Genomic DNA, 23,375 nt, shown 5'->3' on the forward strand with positions numbered 1-23,375 from the left:
TGCTCACCAAGTTTGAGACCGGTATTAACATTTTCACTTATCACTTACAGGATCTTTCTGACTCCCAGGCAGGTTCTTAATTAGCTGACATTGGGCTGCCAACGTTTCATTATGTAACCTGCATTCCTTAGATATTGGTTTAGTAACAATCCTGAAAGGAGAAAGAAGTCGCTAGAATCTCTGCTCTAAGGAAAGACCTGTGTGCCTCTGAGCTGCATCACAGATCAACCAAGTCTGCACTTAGGGAACTTGGTCCTACACTGCGGTTCAACAGAACATGACTCTATTCTAATCGAATGGCTTACCCTGCTGTATCAGGCTTCTGCTTTGTGCTATTATGTTTGGGGGAAGGTATACAATTTTGACCCGTGGTTCCTTGAAATTTTGTTCCATAATACTAAGCCATATTATAAGATTCAAATACATTTTCCATGTAACCTCGTGGCTTATTTTGCTTCCTAGTAACTTTTTTTCTTTTTTCTTTTTTAAATTATGAAAGTATAATAACACACTTACAGGAGGCTTAGGAACTACAGAACAAAGTTACATATTGTTGTTCATTGTCCAGTTGCTAAGTTATGTCTGACTCTTTGTGACCCCACAGACTGCAGCACACCAGGCTTCCCAGTCCTTCATGTATAGTTCCACTGTGTATGACAATTATTTAATAAATGAAGCATTTTAGCTGGAGTTTCAGTATCAAACTCTCAAAAATTAACAGAATGACTATGCAGAAAAGTAGGAGAATATAGTAGACCTGAAAAGCACCATGAACCAATTCAACATCATTAAGATTTATATAATTTTCACACAAATTCAAGTTCTCATAGACCATAAACTAGGAGACGCTGGAACATATCCAGGGACATAAACCATGGTGCAAAAATTCCATGGTCTCAAGGTATTGAAATCATAGAGTCTGTCCTATTTGTCACTGTACGCTTCCCACTAACCTTTTAACAGATCAAACGTGTCTCATGAACAGTTTGCTGCTGTGGGGTAGAATATTTTCTATGTGTGTCATGGTACAGGCTATCTTTTTTCTTTCTTGAAAATCAAGATGCGAGTATAGCAATGATTTTTTTTTTTTCTTTAAGGAATTAAAGAAATCTCTGGGCACTTTTTCTCTGGGATGCAGTCAGAGTTGTAGCTGGCCTGAGTCCTGACTTGATTCCTATCTATGTACATAGGTTTGAGGGCTGCATCTATGAATCTAGGTTTCTACCCACCCATCCATCTTCCGAGTCCCCCCTAGGATTGGCAAGGGCACAGAGCTGTATCTGATGCTTTAGACACCACTTCCACAAACTGTCCTTACGAAGCAAAGCTTGCTCTTTCAGGTGATGGTCCTACAGACAAATGAGCCCATATCCTATTCAGTTTAATCATCATCTGTTTGAGCAGGGCAGGTCCTGAAAACAGATGAAAAGGGTGGATCCTTCCTCTCCAGCAAATACGTTTCACGCAGGAGGCCCCAAGCATGATTCCAGAGAGAAGCACGTCATCTCCTGCCTCTTTTTCTGCGTAATTCACAGGCGACGAGTTTCTACAACTTTCATATTTCAATTTCATTTGTTGTGTTTGACCTTTCATTTATTTAAGTCCTTGCTCTAAAAGCAGATCATCTGAGGAATTTAAGAAACTTATAAAGGGGATTAAATTATAGGCTAAAGATCACAATAAAAAATGCACATATCTAATGGGTATCCTTTTTATCCTTTTATAATATTATTAATTGCATTTTGGTATAAAACTATGGAATATGCTATGGACTGGGTGTCAAGATTTAAGATTACCTCAAACATTTGCCTTAGAGTTTAAAACAGGATATACAATCACATCAAAGGCTGGCGTTTTCTCATATTCATTACAACATGAATTTTAAGATAGATTGGTATACAGCTTAAAATATTTATTTAGATCATACTATTACATATATGAATAAATGTCAACCAAGCAGAGAAATAGGTATAAAAAATATAACCAGCTATTGACTCTATTTTTTTAGGGCTTGTCTTAGTAAATCAAGTATTGATCGCTCCCATTTGGGACTTTGCTCTATTCCACTCTCCACTCCTCAGTGAAATAGATTCATTGGTCTTGGCTTATTCTTTGCAAATAGTAATCCACATAACAAAATATAAGCTGTGCATCTCAGCCAATTTGGTCTTTTTCTTTATGAGAAGAGGCTCACAGAAGTCTTCCGTGGAGACCCAGAGAAACCATCTCATAAAACTGCGATTTGAAACCATCCACCTCAAACACATCTTCTCTCCTCATTATTCTAATAAGTAATGTAAGCCTCCCCCCAATATTTTCTCCGGGAATTTCTCTCAGTATTAGGTGGCTTTTCAGGGACTCTAAGAAACTTTTCTGTTACAGCCTAGGTGTTGTTTTCTTTTTCCTTTTTTCAGGCTTTTTGCTTTTGTTTGGTTTTTTGGTCAATAAAGGTCATTAAAAGGCAGGAATGTGGTTGGAGGGAATGTGGTTGGAGGGACGGTGGAGCCAGCGGCTCCTCTCTCATTATTTTTCATTAGCAAAAGCAGCGCAGCCTCACCACGACCCGGAGGGAAACCTAAGAGTCGTCGCAGCCGTAAGAAACGCAGTGACTCATATCCAGGACTCAAATGTAGTTTTAATCAGAAATCACAAACGTTTACATGAGTTTAACAAGTTTGATCTGGAAAGCAAAATATCTAAGTCATGAGATACTGAAAATCTTGCTAAGAGACAAGATTATTTTTACTAGGAAATAAGAAAAAACTGAATAGCCATATTGAGCAAAACCTTGAGATATTCACCATCAGAGGCGAGGTGTGTGGTTCTTGTCACAGTGGAAGCACCAACATCCATGGGAAACACCATCAAGAGTGAAGGCAGACCTCCCCACAGACACTCAGGGTGGAAACCAAAGCCCACATTCCCTTAAATTCTACGGCTGGCAAGAGCTGTATGTATGTGGGGGGTTGTCAGCGACACCCCTACACACACAAGTGTTACGGTTTGAACGGGGACTTCAAGCCAGTGTCTCTGTTGTGTTCCCGTGAAGAAATAGTTCAGTGTGCTTACCAAGGAAGCCGAAGGTAGGATAACGTTTACGGCTTATTATCTGATATGCGAAACGAAACTTAAATAGGTAAGTTTACTAAAGGTTTAGGCACTATGTTTTAAGTCCCAGTTTTCCTACCGTCCTGAAAAATGAGGCTAATGATTCTTAAATCCCATTTCCATTTTTTGTCAGTTGCAGGCAGTGCAGACTCATCAGGTTATAATATATAGGCTCCACACTACTGATATCAGCTAAAAAATCAGAAACTTTCTCAGTGAATGAATGACATTAACACAGAAGCCTGACTTTAACACAAGCTGAGGTGGGAGAGGGAGAAAGGGAACTTCTTTCTCTCCATGGTGGCAAATTTTTCTAAACTTACAAATTGTTTTCTCCCCAAGTGTCAGTTGAACGGTTTAAGTAATGCGCTTTCTAGGTAACCTTGTAACACACGGCAAATACTTTCTGCTTTTGGAGGCGGAACATCAACCCACTTCGTAAATTTCTCAGAGATAACAAGGAGAATTTCTTCTTTAAAACATTGTGTGTGAAGCATGTCCTGACATTTTAAACAATTAAAGTTTTATTCCACTAAATGTAAATTCAACAGAGACAATAATCTCTGTTGAAATCTCCAAGAAATGAGATCCCCAAGACAATGAAATCTCTAAGAGTGAGATCACTACACACCATTATTAAGGTGGTCAAAAGGCAATTTTCTATAAGTTTCCATCTCTCCTTTCATCTCCACACCTACAAAAACATCCATAGACAGAACAATAGTTGGTTAGTAGTAAAATCTACATGCTAAATATGAGGTGAAAATCTTTAAAAACAAAGCATGACAGGAGAGTTTGCACCAAAATAAACGAGTCCATTGGTGTCAGCCTTTAAGAATACATGATAATAAATACATGAATAATAAATCAACTTTCTAAATCATTTCAATTCAGAATGCATGCGTTAGAAAGGCCAATAAAATTGTTCACTATAAAAGTGTTCACTGCTTTCTATGCATTTGGTTAAATTTTAGGAATTAGAAAGTATTTAAACTTAAGGTTTCTAGAAATTTAAATTTCATTCCTGACATAAAGTAAATTCATTTCTTTTGGTGATAGCCATACAGTCCATAAAAATTAGCCTGGAATTTTGCAATGTATTTTCTTAATTTCATGACTAATCAAGTACTTATGAAATCAAATCAAGTCCTTATCAAACAGGACACTATACTTGTATATGTGCATGAACTATGCAGTACATGTTATTAAATCCTTATTTCATTTATGAAATGTCTTCACATTTGTCCTATTACTAAATGCTTTCCTGCCAAGACTCTTTGTAAATATCAAAATCCACACAGGTAATTTGCTTCATGTACTCCTCAACTGCACCTGGAGAAAGAAGTGGGACTTGTCATGATGCCAAAGAAGAGATTTTCAATAAAATATCAAACAGGAGACCCTGCAGTATGAAAAAGAGACACATAGTTTCTTCTTGTGAAGAAACATGAAGACGGAAATGCAGACATTGACCTTGGGGGCCGCGAGGTGACTCCTCTCTGCTAGTAGCACCGAGATTCCTAGAGTTCAGTGTGGTTAGTGGAAGTTTCACACAGACCTGGGGGAAAAAAGTTAGATGGCATCACTCTCACATTTAACATCAGCCCATAAGTCATTTACTTTCTGCAAAAGCACATTCTTGTGGAAGCACATTTAAAAAAAAACCAAAAACTTTCCTTATGGACATTTTCAAATACACACAAGCAGAGAGAAGAATGAGTTTATTCTGTTGCAGACTGGTCAACCACTGCTATTCCACTGGCACTGCCAGCCTTTTTTCCTGGAGCATTTTGAAACAAAGCCCATGGGTTGTGTCCTCCTGCCTGTGGCCATGGGAGTATTTAAGGAAAACTCGAGACAGGGAATCAGTGTGCTGGGCACTTAATCCAAGGTGCGGAGAGGCTTGGATACACAGTACATTTCCCACTGGAAGCAATGAATGCCAGCTCTCTAGACTGGGCTATGGATTATTCCAGCTACATAATTTATTTAAAATAGGAAATAGGCTAGCCCTTGTGTTATTTTGTATCATGTGTTTGCTTTGAAAGTAATTATTTTAATATTAGAATTTACCACTCTCTTTAATGCTTGAAAGTCTACACAGAAAGGTCGAAATGCTTTTACTTTAAATGCAGGCTAACTATTTCAGAATACTTGAGACCTTATTCCTTAGGTGGCCGTTCAAAATGACCATGTCACAAATTCTTATTGGTCTCATGTTTTTCTAAATGTTAAGATTTGATACCAAAGCAGAAGTGATATGTATAAAAAACATATTTATGTATTTATATTTATAAACTCACTCTTCCTAATGAATACCTCCACAAACCAAAGAATCCATTCATCCATAATCTAGAGTGACATGTTTAACCTTGAGTGAAATATAGCCATCTTTTTAATCATGACCTTGTATCTTATTAAGATTTTAAAATACCATTTTTACTTCAAGACATTAAAATGACAATCTAGAGAAGACTGGGTCATGTGCCACAAAACATTCAACTAGGAAAATCTAATGAACTCTTATTTTCTGCCTAGGAAAAAAAGGAGATACGTAAGAAATAACCCTTTACCACTTTTGCTGTCTCATGTCCCTAAAACAGAGTGCACTTGATAACTTTTCTTCTATCCACTGAATAAAACTACAGTGGCATCTGCAGGTCTACCTGCAAACCCATAGCACTTCACCGAGATGTTTTTCACTCATCGAAAAGATAACACGTTTATGAAAATCTCACAGAAGTATTATTTTTAAAGCCAAACACAGTCATCTTAAATTTAACATGTTTTCTCCATTATTCCCCATGTATTTGTGTGTAGGGGTGGGCCTTAGATTCCTATATTTTCAACGATCATACTTGTGTTAATTAACTAGATGGATGCACATATCAAATCAGCATGATGTACACTTTAAATACCTTACAGAAATTTTCTAGGTCATTTATACCTCTAAAGCTGAAATGCTGAAGTCTGTGAATAAGCACTGATTTGCTCCCGTGCTAACTATTAAAAATAAAGTGAAAAGGTCTACCTTAACTAGAAAAAAAGCAAAATTCTCTCACACACACACAAATATATAAGGTGTATATAAAGTATATTAACCTTCCAACCAAACTTCTAGTTCTAAAAATATCTACCTTTGAAAAGATTATTAATCTCCCTAAAAGCAATGTAGACATTTTATGAGCCCTCAGTATAGTGGCTGTTCATAGGATATAGGTCAAGTATTGGTTACTGTAGTTTCATAACCTCCAGTACACATACGCACACGCGCACACACACGGTCATCTCTCTAAAACATCACTTAGACAGGCAGAGGGATTGCAGCGAAGCAGTGGCAGAACAGGATAAAACAAAGCCTCATCTTTACAGAACAGAGGCTGATGCTCATGCTGCCATAAAAAACTCACTGTGAGTGTATTTCAGATTACACTAAAAGCATCTGGAGTTTCTCTATGATATGAGAGCCTCACCTTTTACACAGATTTCGAAAACCATCCTGATAGGTTAAAACATACTATTTCTTTGTTGGCTGCAGTCATGACTTAGGATTATTCTCATTACTGTGTCACTTCAGCTTTTTCCTGACAATAATTTTTAAGTTTGGAAAACCCTTGACCTTGTTGTGTGGTTTACTTCCTTCAATGATGGGGGGGGGGGGGGCAGTTAGGAGGGGCAGGGACTCTTGCCTCTTTTAGGATTAATGGATTCCTAGTTTTTATTTATAAATTATTTAGAGTACCCATAAGTATGTTTCACAAAGAAACAGCCTGAAAAAGCTCACTCCACTTCACTAGGTAGCAGCCATGTGGCGGAGAAGCCTTTGGAGTGGTTACCGTGTGTTCTCAATAGGGCTGGGGCACTGATACTTATGTTTACAGTAAACACTTAATCAGTCTTTCAAAAATCGATGCTATTAAGAATGATTTGATCATGTTTTATTTTACACTAGTGATATTGCACACATCTTAAGTTTATGCTTTACACTGCATTTTCTTTAGGATAATATTAATTTTTATTTCCAATTATAAACATACGGAAGGAATGAAAAGAGATAGTGACTATAATTGAAATTAAGCCAAACTGCTGCACTTGGAAACAGCGTTTCCTCAGAATCTTATTATTTGAAGCAACTCCTGCCATAAAGAGTTGGCGAAACTTTCTAGAGACTTCCATAATATCTGAGCAGGTATTCATATAGCAAAGATGATAATGACAAGCCCAAACCCTTTGAGGAAAAACAGAAAAATAAATATTCCCAATCTTGTTCATTACATTTTTGCTTACATCCTAACACACACATTCTCATCTCTGAATTGCTTGAAAACCTTCAAAAATAATTTCTTTGGGAAATTGTGATGATGTGAAGTTCACTTTAATTATGTGAAGTTCACCACTTACAACAGTACATATCCAAAATCAATGGAAAAAGCTCTGGAATTCCTGGCTATATTCTGACTATATTATTTCACTGTGGTCTTCAAACTCCCAACCAAACTGGATTTTAAACAGAGAACAACCCCATTATCTACTCAGTAAGAAAACTTCGTCATGTTAATGGAAATCTATTACTTTCTTGTTCAATAACTTTGAACGACAAATATTTATCTTCAAATCACAGTAACTATTATTTTAAGGACTTTGGCACTAAATTTGACTCTATGGATGCAGGTATATCATATTTTATTATAAACAATTGCTGAATGCTAGACATCTGAGGCTTCTATAATTGCATACAAGTATTTCCCCAGCTTTCAATCATCGTCTCCAAATATCACAGTCATTTTTTCAAAGATATCTGAAAACAATGTACAACCTGTACCACATTCTTATAAACCTATTTTAAAAGTGTCAAAATGACACAGACTAAAAGTCCTGTGTTTAAGCAGAAGCGAGGGCCGGGGTGATCCTGTGTTTCAACTCTGTATATAGGAAATAAAGTTTTGGCAGTGTTTTCTAGCTTCTGGTTATGTGTATGTATGCGTGTGTTTAAGAATACGAATCAAATATTATTTTCCACACCAGAAAAAAAAAAAGTTTTAAGAAGTAGATATTTGGGGAAAGGAACTTGAAAAAAAAATTTCCAGCCCAAATAAACCAACAGGAAAACATCAGAAATTTCTTACTAAAGAGAGACCCCACTGTCTGTTGGTGCAGGTGAGCAGGCAAGTCATAAAGAAATCCTTCCCTGGTCCAGGGTGGAGAACCCAGCTCTAAAAGTTTAAAAGGAGAAATGCTTTGGACCCGGGCAGGGCTAACCAAGCCTGTGCTCCTTCCCGGCTGGAAGCCAAGCATGTGTGAATTCACTTAAAAACGCCGAGGTGCAGAAGTGCAAGCAACAAGGCCACACAGCCCCGAGGTGGGTTTGTTTGCTCCCCTCACCAGACAGGCTCGGTTTGAAAAAAAATGAAAAAAAGCTGCTGAGCGGGAGAGGGGTGGGCCTGGGAGAGGGCGCACGCCACATCAGACACAGTACCTGACTTTCCACCGCACAGCGTGTCAGCGAGGTGGTGTGCCTCCTGGGTGATAAGTGAAAATATTTCATCTTCGAACTCTTCTATTATAGTCTCACACTGCAGAAACAGAACAACAACAGACGTGGATAGATGTGCGCTCACAGGACATCTTGCTAGGAAGGACTTGTCACAGTTTTATTAGCTAAAAACAGAAAATCATGTTACCAAGGTGGTCCATTTTTATTAGCCCTTTTGGTTTAAGACATCACTGCATTGGATTAACCCTCTCCCCAGAATGCTAATTGCATCATTTTCCCCGAGACTCAGCTGACTGATTAGTCGTGTTGAAAGACGAGGGTAAGGCAGGAAAATGGTTCTTTGTATTTGTTTCTCTTCCTCAAACTGGAATGGAATGCAAGGAACAGGAAGGGGGGGCGCTCCTACTTATGGAGCTGAAAAGTCTTCGCTTTTTTGGTGGGTTATATTTGCCGTTGTTGCCGTTGTTATTTTGTTTTTTGGAAACTTTAAAGAACATGGCTCCTTAAAATGGTTAAACCAGTTTCCTTTATATTTAACATAACAATCCATTTTGCGGTTCTAAAGCAGGATCTGAAATGTGAAAACAATTAAGCTTTCTCAGCAGTGAAAACACAAACGCTTCTTCCCTTGCACTCTGGATAACGGCTTGTCAGTCACTCAGGAAACTTTCTTTTCCTAACAGTTAGAGATCCATCTACAATTTCACTTTGCTCCCCTCACCCTCTGCCCACAAATCTGACATTTCTGAAAAGAGGGTGCTCAAAGGTACCCATGCCTCTGAAACCCTTAAATTCTGACTAGAGTATGTGTCTGCCTTGGGGAAACACAAGCTTACACTCTTAGGAACCGTGATGCTAAAGGGTGTTCACTGGAGACATGGAACTCATTTTCTGAGTTCATTAAGTGAGACTCTAAAAAATTTTAAATGGCATTTAAAAATATTTAACTTCCACTATCACGTGTTTATGGAAGACCTGTGAAATATAAGCACACTTCCTCTCTGCAGTCCCCATGCTATAGTATTTTCAGCCCTGAATTATTGCCTTGACTTTTTAATTAAAACGAAATCGCCCAAAGTCAGCTGCAGCCCTTCTATCAGGGGGTCGGCATGTCTGACATTTTGGCCACCGTGTGAACCACAGACATTTCTTAAACAGGCTTTCCCATCACGGTCTGACTCAACAGCATAAGTATAGTGAAATCTCTTGCCATATATTTGGTGGGCACATTCTGAGTCAGAGGCCACCGTCCACGTAAAGTAAACATTTTGAAGGGAGGAAATGTGCCACGAGGCCGACGAGCATCCCTAAGCCTTTGTTTAACCGAGTCTGTGCTAAAATAGTTGAATTAACTCCGGAGGAGAAAGAATTCTCCCTCTTCTGTGAAGCGGGGGGAGGAAAAAGTGACATGCGTCCCTCTCCCTCCATCGCGTGGCTATCCATATTTGAAAACAGCACTCATTTTAATTTAGGTTTTAATCTCAGGACCATGGCCCCTGATGCCTGACACGGGACCCTGTACAAGCGCCGCCCGCCCATGGGACTGACTGAGTCCCCTTCCCCACCGTCCCCAGGAGCAAAGCAACCTGCAAACGGTGCCTCCAAGTCACTGGGCCTTGTAACACACTTTCTGGAAAATATCACTTAAGTGTCTCCATGGAGATGAAACTATCACAGCCCCCCAGTGATGCGAAAGGCAAGTCACTGAGCGCCTGGTTAACACCGAGAAAGCAGCAGGACGACAACGCTAACAGACAACATTTAATGGGCCTGTCTTGAAACTCAACAAAATCCCAAAGAGCAAGAAATTTCTTTAAAGTACCAAAAACACGTTCACGGAGCATAGGATTCCTCTGCGGAAAAAGAGCTTACCGCGAATTTCAAAGGTCTGTAAGCATCTGAATAAAAATAGAATTTTTTAAATTCTTTGTATATTTTGTCTCCTTTCCTAGGAGCAAATCTCTTGAAAGTCTTCTCCTTCGTCACGGGGTCTTCTTCCAGTCTGTAGTCATTCATCCGCTCGCACACTTTGTCCAGGAGGTCTGTGAGGAATGCCTCCGACTGGGCTAAGGGGATCTATGAAGGAAAAACAAAAACGAAAAAGGCAGGACACTTGACTTAATGTTAGTGTTACTCAAGAGCCATTCCCCTGAACGCACGTGGCCGCACCCCACCCCCACCCCCCACGCGGGCAAACAGTCTTCCTGTCCGGTTACTGCCCAGCTGTATTATTTACAGCATTTAAGAGGTTAGCTTAAATTCCGCTTTTTAACAGGTGCCTATGTTTGCAAGTGGCCAGAAGAAAAACTTCTATTCAAACTAGCAACTATCCTTCTACAGGAGATAATTTCTGAAAATCACGGAACATGCAGAAGAAGGCTCTGAGCCACACAGAAGGGCTGTTATTATCTATTTACTTGCGAGAAACCGACAGACCGGAGCCGGAGCGCGCGGGGTCTCTACGGCCGCGCACCCCTCGAGCTGGGCCCAGGCCCGGGCTCGCGCTCCGCAGCCTCCTGGACCCTCGGTGGCCGCCGGGGTCCGGGGCAGGGCCGGGGGCCGCGGGGCGGGAAGAAGCCGGGCGGACGGCGTGTCCCCGCTCGCGGGGCGCGGCCGCGGGCGCGTTGTCTTTGGAGCAGCCGGTGCGGGGGTCCGCGCGCCCCTCTCCCTCCAGAATCCGACGAGGATTCAGGGGACCCTGTGACCACCACGTTCGCCCCGCACGGGGGTCAAAGAGCACCCCGCGCCCTTGGTAACCGTGACAAAAAAAGAAAATAACCAACTCGGGGGCCGTCTAGACAGGTCAAGGTGCAGGAGGCCGCGTCCCCGCGGCTCCTTCCGGAAGGGGGCGGGGACCCGCCAAGGGCGCCGCGGGCGCGCCGCGGCCCCGGCCTCCGCGGGCCTTTCTGCTTCTCCACCCTCTGCTGATCAAAGTAGGAAGTTTGCCTGACAACCGGGGTGAAAGGGGCCGGATCACAAATGAACTCGATTTCGGCGCTGTGCAGATACCGCGCCTCCATTGTCCCCCTTTCAGACGCAGTGTGAACCCTTCCGGTGCCGGCGACCGCGCGGCGCTCACGGGCGCGCTCCGGGCGCACAAAGGCCCCGCGCCCCGCCCGCCGCCCGCGCCCCGCGCCCCTGCGCGCAAACCTGCTTGCAGCCCCGACCGCGCCGGCGGCCCTGCGCTCACCCCCAGTCTCAGCAAGGAGCCAACTCTGTGCGAAGGGAAAGGGCAGCGCGGGGACGTTCCACCGGCCCCATCACGGGCGTGGGGGTGAAATTTCCCACCTTCTCTTGGCGAACCTGGAGACCGACTCCGAGCTGCTTTCAAGGCCCCTGCGGTCAACTTGGCAATTAAGTCGCTTGTTAAGCTGGAGTCTACTGCAACATCCTTTATTCGCTAAAATACCGTTTGTTTATTTTTAATGAGTGATTTATTTTAATGTCTACAATCAGAAGACCCTTAAAAAGTAGATGAAAGTGCACAATCGAACCACAATGAATACGATGTAGTCACACTTTTAATTGTGCCGTGTAAGCCTCCTAAGTTGTAAATACAACCAAAAACATAGGTTAACCGACAGAATCTGCTTTATGGATTTACGGAGACGAAAGATTAAATATGTGTTGGGACTTAAAAGCTAGAAAAGAGAAGTCGGTTCTTAAATTACAATTAGTCAAGCAGATCGTGAACAGAATGAGTATGGTCTTCATTCTGCCAGGCGAGTGCTGCTGTGTACTTCCCGGTCTGGTCCATATGAAGAGGCTCCTAGCACTTTCTGGATGTCAACAAAGCGGCACTTTAACCTCCAAGTGAAGAGCTGGCGCTTTCGTTTAGAAATCTGTCATCGGGAATGCCTTCTCTCTGCCCCTCCCTAGCCCTGTCCCCAGTCTCACCGCAAGCATTGGGGAGACGCTGTCACTGAAAAGAGAGGCTCCGCGTGCTGGAGGGTGCTTTTGGAACCCTGGACGAATACACCACACTAGTTCCCGAGGCGCCGAGACCACTTTCGGAATCGTATTTTAAAACAGACCTGACGTTCTGAGCGGCGTGCAAAACCCCTGAGTATATAAGATCTGAACAGATCAGAGTGTTAATAACGTGAGACCTTCCACAACTTACTTTTGAGAGCCATTTTATTTATTTCCCGGTTGGCGCTTTAAAAAAAAACAACAAAAAAAATCATCGCCATGTGATAACTTTCTACGAAACAGGATTGTTTTTCCTGTTTTGAAAGTGGGATTTTGTATGTCTAATAGAGTAGTATTGCACCAATTTTAACACAAATATGTTATATCCAGGGATCAACATGTGAGTTTTGTGGATTTCATACATCTTTGAAGGCTAACTGGCTTTTTGATGTAATTAGCTGGCTCTTTCTAGTAAACGTTCTTTAATAGAGAGAGTAGGAAATGTTGCTGGCAGAGAGCTCAGAAAATGCTGTTTTACAGTCTTCACTGAGAGCAAGAAAGAAAAACACACAGCAGGAGACTAGTACAGTTCACTCTACAGAAATATTTTTTAAAAAATTGACCTAAAATCCCAATCAAAGCATCTGATTTTGCGAGAAAATTTTAAAGAAAAAGATACTTATGCATGGTAGCTATTTATACATTTATTAAAATGCACACAATTAGGGTTTAACATGATTCCACTTTTAAAATGCACACAATTAGGGTTTAAAATGATTCCACTTAGCTGAACTACTTTCACTAAATTTAAAGACTGTTCGGGGAATAATTGAGGCTTTTTCTCCCCTCAAAGTGTTTTGATTTTAAGAGTGCAATAAGTATGGAGACAAGTGGAATAAAACTGAGGCTTTCTTTCTATACTATGAAGATTTTAAATAGTACTTGTCAATAAAGCAACTCCTATTGTAGTCTTAGGGGAGTGTTGCCTCTGTCCTGGAAGGAGGGTCTCAGAGATACTAACCTCATTAAAATATGAATGAAAAAGGCCGCCATCATTGTATCCGGAGAAAACCGATTCACCAGCCATTACTTTTACACATGGACTCATTTGGTATCGGTTGCAAATACAAAAACCATCCGTTTCGATTTCGTTACTGTCTCAGTGCACCCTCAGAGTAAAATCCTAAGTTTTCTCTTTCTGAAACCTAGCTATGACTCTCTCTCTTTTTTTTTTTTTCCTTTAGGCCCCTTCTGACCATGTGCTTGTTCTGTGAGCAATGACATGGGGATGGGAGGAGGTACTCATATTCCGACTTGAAAACAGAAAAAGGTAGCTGAAAGTTTTGGCTTCAGTTTCTCTAGAAAGCTGGAGTTAGGGAATTATTCCGGACCACTATGGCAACACTTTAATAACAGTCAATTACAGGGTGCTTTCCGTGTTCCTTCATTACTGTCTCTGTTAATCTTGTAGCAAATTTCTTGCTTGATAGCTATCACAATCAGGCAGCAATACAATTATGTTACAGTGTACAGTCGGACATGAAAACTGTCCTTGTGGTATACTGTCTCCTTCGTAACAGTCTGACAATCTCAAATAAATCTTACTTATCTGGATGCTTATTTTGGAAGGGCCCTGAGATAGGAAACCAACATTCAACCTGCTTAGTTTCACGTTGTTGCAAAGGTTTTCTTCCTAGAGGTTTCGTTATTGTAAAAATTTTAATTGCATTACAGCAAATATTACATCTACTTTAATCACTAACTTTTCACCCATAAAATACTGAAATCACTTCTGATATTAGTTAAAAGTCAATATTTAGGAGTGAAAATTCAAACCTCCTTTGCTTTAGGCTACAACAGGGAGAGCATGAATTCAGAAACTCTTGTAAGTTGATGAGATATATAATTAGCTTTTATGTTAATTGACTGCTATGAGTTTGTTGTGTGACACTTCTTCATATAATATGCAAATAGCATTGACTGTTTAGTTTTATTGGACAATATAATTAGAAATCTAAAGAAGCTCATTTTGATGAAGAATAATAAAGGTTGATAAATTTTCCAGTGTTCTGTATATCAGAAAAAAATGAATCCCGTCTGGACTTAATCAATAACAGAGATTTTAAGCAGCCTTTGTTCAGAGAGCCAAAGCCAGGCAACATATAACAGAATTAATATTAGCTTTTTCAGTTACATAAATTTGATGTTAAAACAGGTGAATTTGTGCAATCAATAAAACCTTGGGGGCAAAAATACAAAGACTGCAGCACAATTTACCACAAATGACACAATAAATTTATGAAAACATCAAAAATTTTGCCTCCTTTAATCTGAATACTGAGAAAAAGTCATTATTTGAAATAAATATTTTGCAAGTGTTTCCTATTTTTATTCCTGGACATATTATGTCAACATAAAGTATACGCTCAGATTGTGAGAAAAATAGAAATAATAAAATAATAATGTGATTGGGGGGAAATTTTTCCTAGAATTCAAAACTATTAAGATTTCAATCATGTTTTTTAAAAGTTCTGGAGCCTGTTTTCAGCTAAACAATATGGAAAACTTGAAAGTATAGAAAAATTGCATAATGGATCACCATTAATGAACTCCAAATGGGAGTCATTGAACTCAATTCGACTTCCTAAAGTTAAAAAATATATACTTTCTTTTCATTATTAGATACAAAATTGGCAGGGCCATTTGATTTCTCATCTTAAAAAGTATTCTATTAGTCTTTTAAGAAAGTTTACTTTTCAAACATTTTTAGGTGAACTGAAATACAACTATCCATGTGAAAAATGTTACAATTTTTCAATCTTTGTTAAAAATCACTCTAAGAGAGGATTTAGGGCGACCTTTTCACGCTGCTTCTGAGCTTTGACCTCTGCTGGCTTACCCCGGAAGGATTTTGCAGATTAGAAAAAAAGTAATAGAAGAAAGTGACAGTGCTTAAAAGGGCAAAGGCGGTAAGAACTGCAGCAGTGATAGAGGTGATGGGAATGTGTTCATTCAGTCAACAGTATTTATTCAACTCCATCTCCGTATCAGACAAACTTACGTCTCTAATTCAGGCTTTTTAAAGGGGACTTTCCTGTGATTCTGAATAAAATTACAAAGAAATACTTGAAAAAGACTGCCTGGAAGAGAGCCAATAAATCCCAGTGGATGATAATATGACTCCTTGTCTATCAGTTTAGCTAAAGATCACATAAATACATACCCATGTCCTGATGTTACAATTTTCTGCCCCCCACCTCCCAAATCTGCCAGTCTTTCACCATCTTGCTTCTGAAAACACAATAAGAATCCATTTCTAACCACTTCTGCAAACTGCTTTCCTGGAATAGAAGAAGTGAAAAGTCACCTACGGGAACTCTGTTGTGGCATTTCCCGGTTGCGTCATCCCTGTGAGATCTTGTTTGAAAGTCTTAGCACTCTCAGAGGAAAAGGACGAAGACTGGGATCAGTTCAGAAACCCACGGTGTTTCATCTCCCTCATTGTGGAAACATGAGCACACAGATGTGTTCCCGCTGGCCGCAAAGAAAAGCCTTTCTTTAAAAATAGTTTTAAATAGAAAAAGTAACACATTCACTTGATTTTTGTTTTAAATCAGAAAGGAACAAAAGCATGGAGTAAGAAGTAAGACTGATGCCTCCCCTAGAACGCCTCCCCCAGACCCCAAAGCCCAGCTCTCCATCCTCCAGAAACATTCTTGGTGCACGGCTGTGTGTATGTGAGTGAATGTGTGTGCATGTGTGTGAATGTGTGTATGCATGTGCATGCGGGTCTGTATGTATGTGTGTCTATGTGTGTCCTTGGGTGCTTGTGTGTCTATGTATGTCTATGTGCGTGTGCACATGTGCATGTGGGTCTGTTCTCATGTGTGCCTGTGTGTCCCTGTGTATCTCTGTGTGCATGTGGGTCTGTATGTATGTGTCTGTGTGTGTCCATGTGTATCTATGTATGCATGTGTGTGTGTGCATGTGGGTCTTAGGTACATGTGTCTGTGTGTCCGAGTGTATCTCTGTGTGCATGTGTGTATGTGCATGTGGGTCTGTATGTATGTGTCTCTGTGTGTCCATGTGTGGATATGTGTTCATGTGTGTATGTGCACGTGGGTCTTATGTACATGTGTCTGTGTGTCCGAGTGTATCTCTGTGTGCATGTGTGTATGTGCACGTGGGTCTTATGTACATGTGTCTGTGTGTCCGAGTGTATCTCTGTGTGCATGTGTGTATGTACATGTGGGTCTTATGTACATGTGTCTGTGTGTCCGAGTGTATCTCTGTGTGCATGTGTGTATGTGCACGTGGGTCTGTGTGTATGTGTCTGTGTGTGTCCATGTGTGTCTATGTGTGCATGGGTGTATGTACATGTGGGTCTTATGTACACGTGTCTGTGTATCCGAGTGTATCTCTGTGTGCATGTGTATATGTGCACACGGGTGTGTATGTATGTGTTTGTGTGTGTCTATGTGTTCATGTGTGTATGTGCACGTGGGTCTTATGTACATGTGTCTGTGTGTCCGAGTGTATCTCTGTGTGCATGTGTGTATGTGCACACGGGTGTGTATGTATGTGTTTGTGTGTGTCTATGTGTTCATGTGTGTGTGTGCATGTGGGTCTTATGTACATGTGTCTGTGTGTCCGAGTGTATCTCTGTGTGCATGTGTGTATGTGCATGTGGGTCTGTATGTATGTGTCTGTGTGTGCCCATGTGTATCTATGTGTTCATATGTGTGTGTGCATGTGGGTCTTATGTACATGTGTCTGTGTGTCCGAGTGTATCTCTGTGTGCATGTGTGTATGTACATGTGGGTCTTATGTACACGTGTCTGCGTGTCTGAGTGTATCTCTGTGTGCATGTGTGTATGTGCACATGGGTCTGTATATCCATGTGTGTCTATGTGTTCATGTGTGTATGTGCATGTGGGTCTTATGTACATGTGTCTTTCTGTCTGAGTGTATCTCTGTGTGCATGTGTGTATGTGCACGTGGGTCTGTATGTATGTGTGTGTGTCTATGTGTGTGTGTCTGTGTGTGCGTGTGGGTCTTATGCACATGTGTCTGTGTGTCTGTGTGTGTGTGCATGAGTGTCTCCGTATATGTGTCCATGTGCATGTGTGTATATGTGAGTGTCCATGTGTGCACTTCTGAGCGTCCTCCTCTTTGTACAAGATCCAAGCCCAGCACGGCCCCTGTCTTTCTCACTTGTGGATAAAAGGGCTCAGGCACGTCCAGAAGGCTGAGGATGGTCTCCCCTTGGACCTCAGATGAAGGACACGCAGTGCGGAGGCGGCTAAATTTAAACCTGTGCAGATTCAAAGACGCCCCATGTCCCGAGGACCGGTTCAAAAGGGAGCTCCTGGCCAGTGTGAGCTATGGCAGAATCCCTCTGGATTGTTTGTTAAACGTCAGTCTGGGGACACATCTTACCTTATTCTATCCTGAAATGATAGTTTCGAGGGGGTGAGGTGAGTGTTTTTCCCCCTGTCCTGGATGAGTAGCCCCGGCCCAGAGGCTTCCTTCTGCGGCCATGACGCGGCCAGGCCATCATGCTGAGGACTCAGCCGCGCAGACACCGGGGGCGGGAAGGCCTTGGAGACCCCCTCCCAGGTGGGGAGACTGAGGCTCCGACAGGGGCGACTTGCCGGGGCCCCACAGGGGCCGTTTCAGTCGGCACCCCGTGCTGCCTCCCACCGAGTGGCCTGCAGGGCCATCTCCCCCAGACCTCAGCTGGTGGGGCCGGTAAAGAGGTGATAAGGTAAAACCCTGACACTGGGAAGGACGGAGGGCAGGAGGAGGAGGGGGCGGCAGAGGATGGGATGGTTGGATGGCATCACCGACTCAGTGGACATCAAACAAACTCCGGGAGCTGGTGAGGGACAGGGAAGCCTGGCATGCTGCAGTCCCCAGGGTCACAGAGAGTCGGACACGACTGAGCGCCTGAGCGGCAACAGCAAGGTAAGCTGAGGTGACCAGTCCCGATGGCCTGATCTGACCAGCGTCCTCATGAGATGGGCTCAGCACACAGCCACGCGCCAAGGGGCAACGTGTGCGGACACAGCAGGGCAGGGGGGACGAGGGCATCGAGCGGACAGGAGAGGGGCCTGGGGGGAACTGGCCCTGCCCACACCTGGTCGGGATTCCCAGCCCCAGACTGCAGACGATACTCTTCTGCTGTTTAAGCTGCCTGGTCCGTGGGACTTTGGCCGCTGACCTCCTAACACAGTCCCAGACTGTATTCAGCCCTGGCCTGAGGTCTTGCGAGTCTCACCTCTCACGCCCAAGAGGTGACCCAGGCTGCTCGGGTGCCTGCCGTCACAGGGGGACACAGAGGGACACGCGCCGTGGGCTGGCACGTGTGCTGTGATCCCGTCTGAGCCGGGGGAACCCTACACAGGCCCCCCAAACAGCTCCACCCTGGCCTGGCCCCGCCTACAACCTACGGAGGGCTGGACCACACGCTCGCTCCTCGCTCGCCAGAGGCCTGGCTTTAAACCTGGGGTGGAAGCGCCAGCTGCTCTCGTGTGCCTGACCAGGGGAGGTAACTGGCAGGAAGACCCTCCGAGAGTTTGGCACACCCCACAGATGTGAAGGGACCTGATTTCCTTCCCTCGGATGGACGCCGACTGTTTTAGCGTGTAGATTGCCTTACAAGTGAAGCAGGCTGAAGGCGCACAGGCCCATCTCTGCAGCCTTCCTACCGGTGGGCTAGTAGACAGTCCTGGGACTCCGACGCAGTGCCTTGAAAAGCCAGCCTGAGGACCTCTCACTGTCCTCGCCCCTTCCCGTCCTCTCAGAATCTGACAGCGGCCAGCCACGGGCGTCCAGACCCGTGGCACTCAAAGCGTGGTCCGAGGCCCAGCAGTTTTGGCCTCAGGACCCCACGACCCCCCCAGACCTGCTGCCACTCTCCCCGTCCCCGAGCCCCTCGGGCGCCGTGTGCACGGGGAGGGGCATCACAGCCTAGGATCCTGCTGATGCTCGGGGCGGCAGTGGCAAGAGGGGCTGCCCACTCTGATTTCTATTTTCTGCTTCTGTGCTCTGCCTAAGAAAGAGCAGAGACTGGAGGAAGGGCCATTTGTACAGAGAGACTGAGCCAAAGGCTCGTCCTTAGAAACGCGTGTGGGGTGACCCGCAAAGAGGCCTGGGTCCTCAGACCGGACAGCACCTCTCGGTGGACCTCACCACCACCACCCCCCAATTACCATGACGAGCGCTGAGCTGAGTGAGACAGCAGTTCATGAGTGAGCACACGCAGACCCAGGGCACAGATCTTTCATGCACAAGCAGAGAAAACTGAAGGGTCCACGGAGGACAGTGAGGGGCACAGCCTTCCTGGACCCCTGGCTTGAGGGGAGATTACAAGGCTGAACACTGAAAACAGCAAACAATGAGCCCATTCTCCATGGCATTATCTTTCTCTCATGCAGTTCTGCAAACCCACACCAGGCAGGGGTGAGGTCCCCAGTGTGACTTTGCTGGGAGGTCCTGGTGCCAGGACGAGCGTCCCAAACTGGGAGTCCACGTCAGGGCACACCCTCCTGCCCCAGCCCGGCGCCCAGGCTGTGGAGTAAGAAAGAGTAGAACAGAAAAGGGTCGTGTTTTCTCTGATGCGCCAAACTCAGGTCACCCAACGCTAGCAGCTTTAAAACAGCTTTAACACGACATTTGAGATCCTGTATCTCTCCTGGCTCGGAAGTTCCTTTGTCTCAGAAACCCCCCCAGAAAAGTTTGGGGACTTCCCTAGTTTCCTGCTTAGCTATTTCAAATCCTAAACGATGATGCTGTGAAAGTGCTGCACTCAATATGCCAGCAAATTTGGAAAGCTCAGCAGTGGCCACAGGACTGGAAAAGGTCAGTTTTCATTCCAATCCTAAAGAAAGGCAATGCCAAAGAATGCTCAAACTACCGCACAATTGCACTCATCTCATACACTAGTAAAGTAATGCTCTAAATTCTCTAAGCCAGGCTTCAATAATACGTGAACCAAGAACATCCAGATGTTCAAGCTGGATTTAGAAAAAGCAGAGGAACCAGACATCAAATTGCCAACATCCACTGGATCATCAAAAAAGCAAGAGAATTCCAGAAAAACATCTACTTCTGCTTTATTTACTATGTCAAAGCCTTTGGCTGTGTGGATCACAACAAACTGTGGAAAATTCTTAAAGAGATGGGAATAACAGACCACCTCATCTGCCTCTTGAGAAATCTATATGCAGGTCAGGAAGCAACAGTTAGAACCAGACATGGAACAACAGACGGGTTCCAAATTGGGAAAGGAATACGTCAAGGCTGTATATTGTCACCCTGCTTATTTAACTTATATGCCGAGTACTCTGGACTGGATGAAGCACAAGCTGGAATCAAGATTGCTGGGAGAAATATCAATAACCTCATATATGCAGATGATACCACCCTTATGGCAGAAAGCGAAGAAGAACTAAAGAGCCTCTTGATGAAAGTGAAAGAGGAGAGTGAAAAAGCTGGTTTAAATCTCAACATTCAAAAAACGAAGATCATGGCATCCAGTCCCATAATTTCATGGCACATAGGTGGGGAAACAATGGAAACAGTGAGAGACTTTATTTTCTTGGACTCCTAAATCACTGCAGATGGTGACTGCAGTCATGAAATTAAAGACATTTGCTCCTTGGAAGAAAAGCTATGACAAACCTAGAAAGCACATTAAAAGCAGAGACATCACTTTGCCGACAAAGGTCCGTCTGGTCAAGGCGATGGTTTTTCCAGTGGTCATGTATGGATGTGAGAGTTGGACCTAAAGAAAGCTGATCACTCAAGAATTGATGCTTTTGAACTGTGGTGTTGGAGAAGACTTGAGAATCCCTTGGACTGCAAGATCAAACCAGTCAATTGTAAAGGAAATCAGTCCTAAATATTCACTGGAAGGACTGATGCTGAAGCTGGAATCCAATACTTTGGCCACCTGATGCGAAGAATTGACTTGTTGGAAAAGGCCCTGATGCTGGAAAAGATTGAAGGCAGGAGGAGAAGGGGATGACAGAGGATGAGATGGTTGGATGGCATCACCGACTCAATGGACATGAGTTTGGGTAAATTCTGGGAGTTGGTGATGAACAGGGAGGCCTGGCGTGCTGCCGTCCACGGGGTCGCAGAGTCAGCCAGGACTGAGCGACTGAACTGAACTGGCATTCTAGTGGTTAAGACTCCAAGCTCTCAATGCAGGGGGCATGGGTTTGATCTCTGGTTGGGGAGCTAAGATCTCACATGCTGCAGGGAAATGCCAAAAAACAGAAAAAAGGAGCACCCAGTTCTGAGCCAGTGAGTCCTGGGGTGGTGGCCAGACGTGCTGTAGCTTCAGGTGCAATGGAGGCTAGTGATCAGTAAACTCCTGAAGTGTGTAGGGAGCCGCCACCCCCTGTCCAGGGAGAAGGGTCATCAGTGTTTCTGCTTTATTGCTAATTCTTGGGTTCTAGGTCTGTAGCATCTCTTAAAGTCTCAAAAGAATGGGTACAAAACATGGGTCTGATTGAGATCCCCCCCCTCTCTCCACAGAAGGACAGAGAGGGGACTCCCCTGGGGGTGTAGTGGCTGGGAGTCCAGCTGCCATTGCGGGGCACACAGGCCCATCCCTGGTCTGGGAGGATCCCACCAGCCGCGGAGCAGCTGGTCCCGTGAGCCACCGCTGCTGAGCCTGTGCTCGCAACAGGAGACGCCACCGCAATGAGCAGGCTGCACACCGCAACTAGAGTCGTGACCGCTTGCCACAACTAGAGGAAAGCCCCCGTGGTAACAAACCACCCAGCACCGCCAAGATAAATTTTTTTAATTTAAAAAAAGAGAGACGGTTCATAAGTCAGCTTTGTTCTTGTCCCAGAGAACATTTGGCTTGTTTGGTTTGGTTTTCCTCCTTGAGGACCGCCAGTGAACTCTAGTCTCCGCAAACCAACGCCTTCACAAGCTAAGTGTGCGAGGAGGCACTGTTCATTCAAGTGTGCAACGAGGTGCTATTACATTCAAGCAACCGGGCTCAGACACAAGAGGGGAGCTGCCCGCCATCTCAGCTTCCCGCCCGGCCCTGGCCCCATAGCCCTCCTGCGTCCCCACTGCCCCCTTGCCCCATTACAGGCCTTTCCGGGAGCCCCCGGCCCCATGATCATCCGATCATCCGGGCAGTGGGCACCCATGAGAATCCACACCCTCCTCGAAGCCCCTTCACTTTGGACATGTAGGGAGTTGCCCATATTTAAAACGAGATGAATGATTCTGCTCTGAGCATTTCTGCACATGAGGTACTTTTGCTCCTGTTGGATTATTTTCTCAGGCCGTGTTTCTTAATGTAGGCTGCTGCTGCTGCTGCTAAGTTGCTTCAGTCGTGTCCGATTCTGTGCGACCCCATAGACGGCAGCCCACCAGGCTCCCCTGTCCCTGGGATTCTCCAGGCAAGAACACTGGACTGGGTTGCCATTTCCTTCTCCATAATGTAGGCTAACTAAGTCCTATTTGGTTTTATCTACTGATGCTTCTGGTCAGACCACGAACCCCAGTCTGCCTAACAGAGAGACACCTGTGAAAATAAACTACGAGCTCAGTCAGGGCAAAGTTCCTCAGCAGTTTCCCTAAAGAGGAGCGGCTCCCTCCAAGCCTGTGTGCCGAGTTCCTCAGAAACCTGCTCCAGGGAGACGGTGAGAGGATGAACGGCTGGGGTTTATCACAGGGCCTGCGGCATCGCTCAGCGCCCACGGGGCTCTGCTCGGTCACAGTACAGTCTCCACTTTGCCCCCTGCTGACGCTTCCAAAAGGAGCTGAGCCTGAGGTCATTTTGTTCCATTTGAGCCGAGCTTTCTTTTTCACTATTGGATAAAAATGA

The 23,375-nt window shown here is 44.0% G+C and overlaps 1 protein-coding gene across 6 annotated transcripts in view; it reads right to left on the minus strand.

Annotated features, from left to right (window-relative positions):
- Window positions 1-2,622: 2,622 nt before the first annotated feature.
- CNPY1 (canopy FGF signaling regulator 1) overlaps window positions 2,623-23,375 on the minus strand; it is a 45,585-nt gene continuing 24,832 nt past the window's right edge. The window contains exons 1-4 of one of the 6 annotated variants that reach the window (XM_043872638.1): window positions 11,753-11,887; window positions 10,475-10,678; window positions 8,585-8,681; window positions 2,623-4,666 (exon numbers count right to left, since the gene is read on the minus strand). In XM_043872638.1, the coding sequence (XP_043728573.1) occupies window positions 4,629-4,666; window positions 8,585-8,681; window positions 10,475-10,618 (279 nt within the window). In that variant the 5' untranslated portion in view covers window positions 10,619-10,678; window positions 11,753-11,887 and the 3' untranslated portion in view covers window positions 2,623-4,628. Of the gene's footprint in view, window positions 4,667-8,584; window positions 8,682-10,474; window positions 10,679-11,019; window positions 11,479-11,752; window positions 11,888-23,375 lie in introns of those variants that run through there. The other 5 variants (XM_043872640.1, XM_043872641.1, XM_043872639.1 and 2 more) reach the window with 5 other exon arrangements.

This window comes from Cervus elaphus, chromosome 18, assembly GCF_910594005.1.
Source record: "Cervus elaphus chromosome 18, mCerEla1.1, whole genome shotgun sequence".
Taxonomy (NCBI): Eukaryota; Metazoa; Chordata; class Mammalia; order Artiodactyla; family Cervidae; genus Cervus; species Cervus elaphus.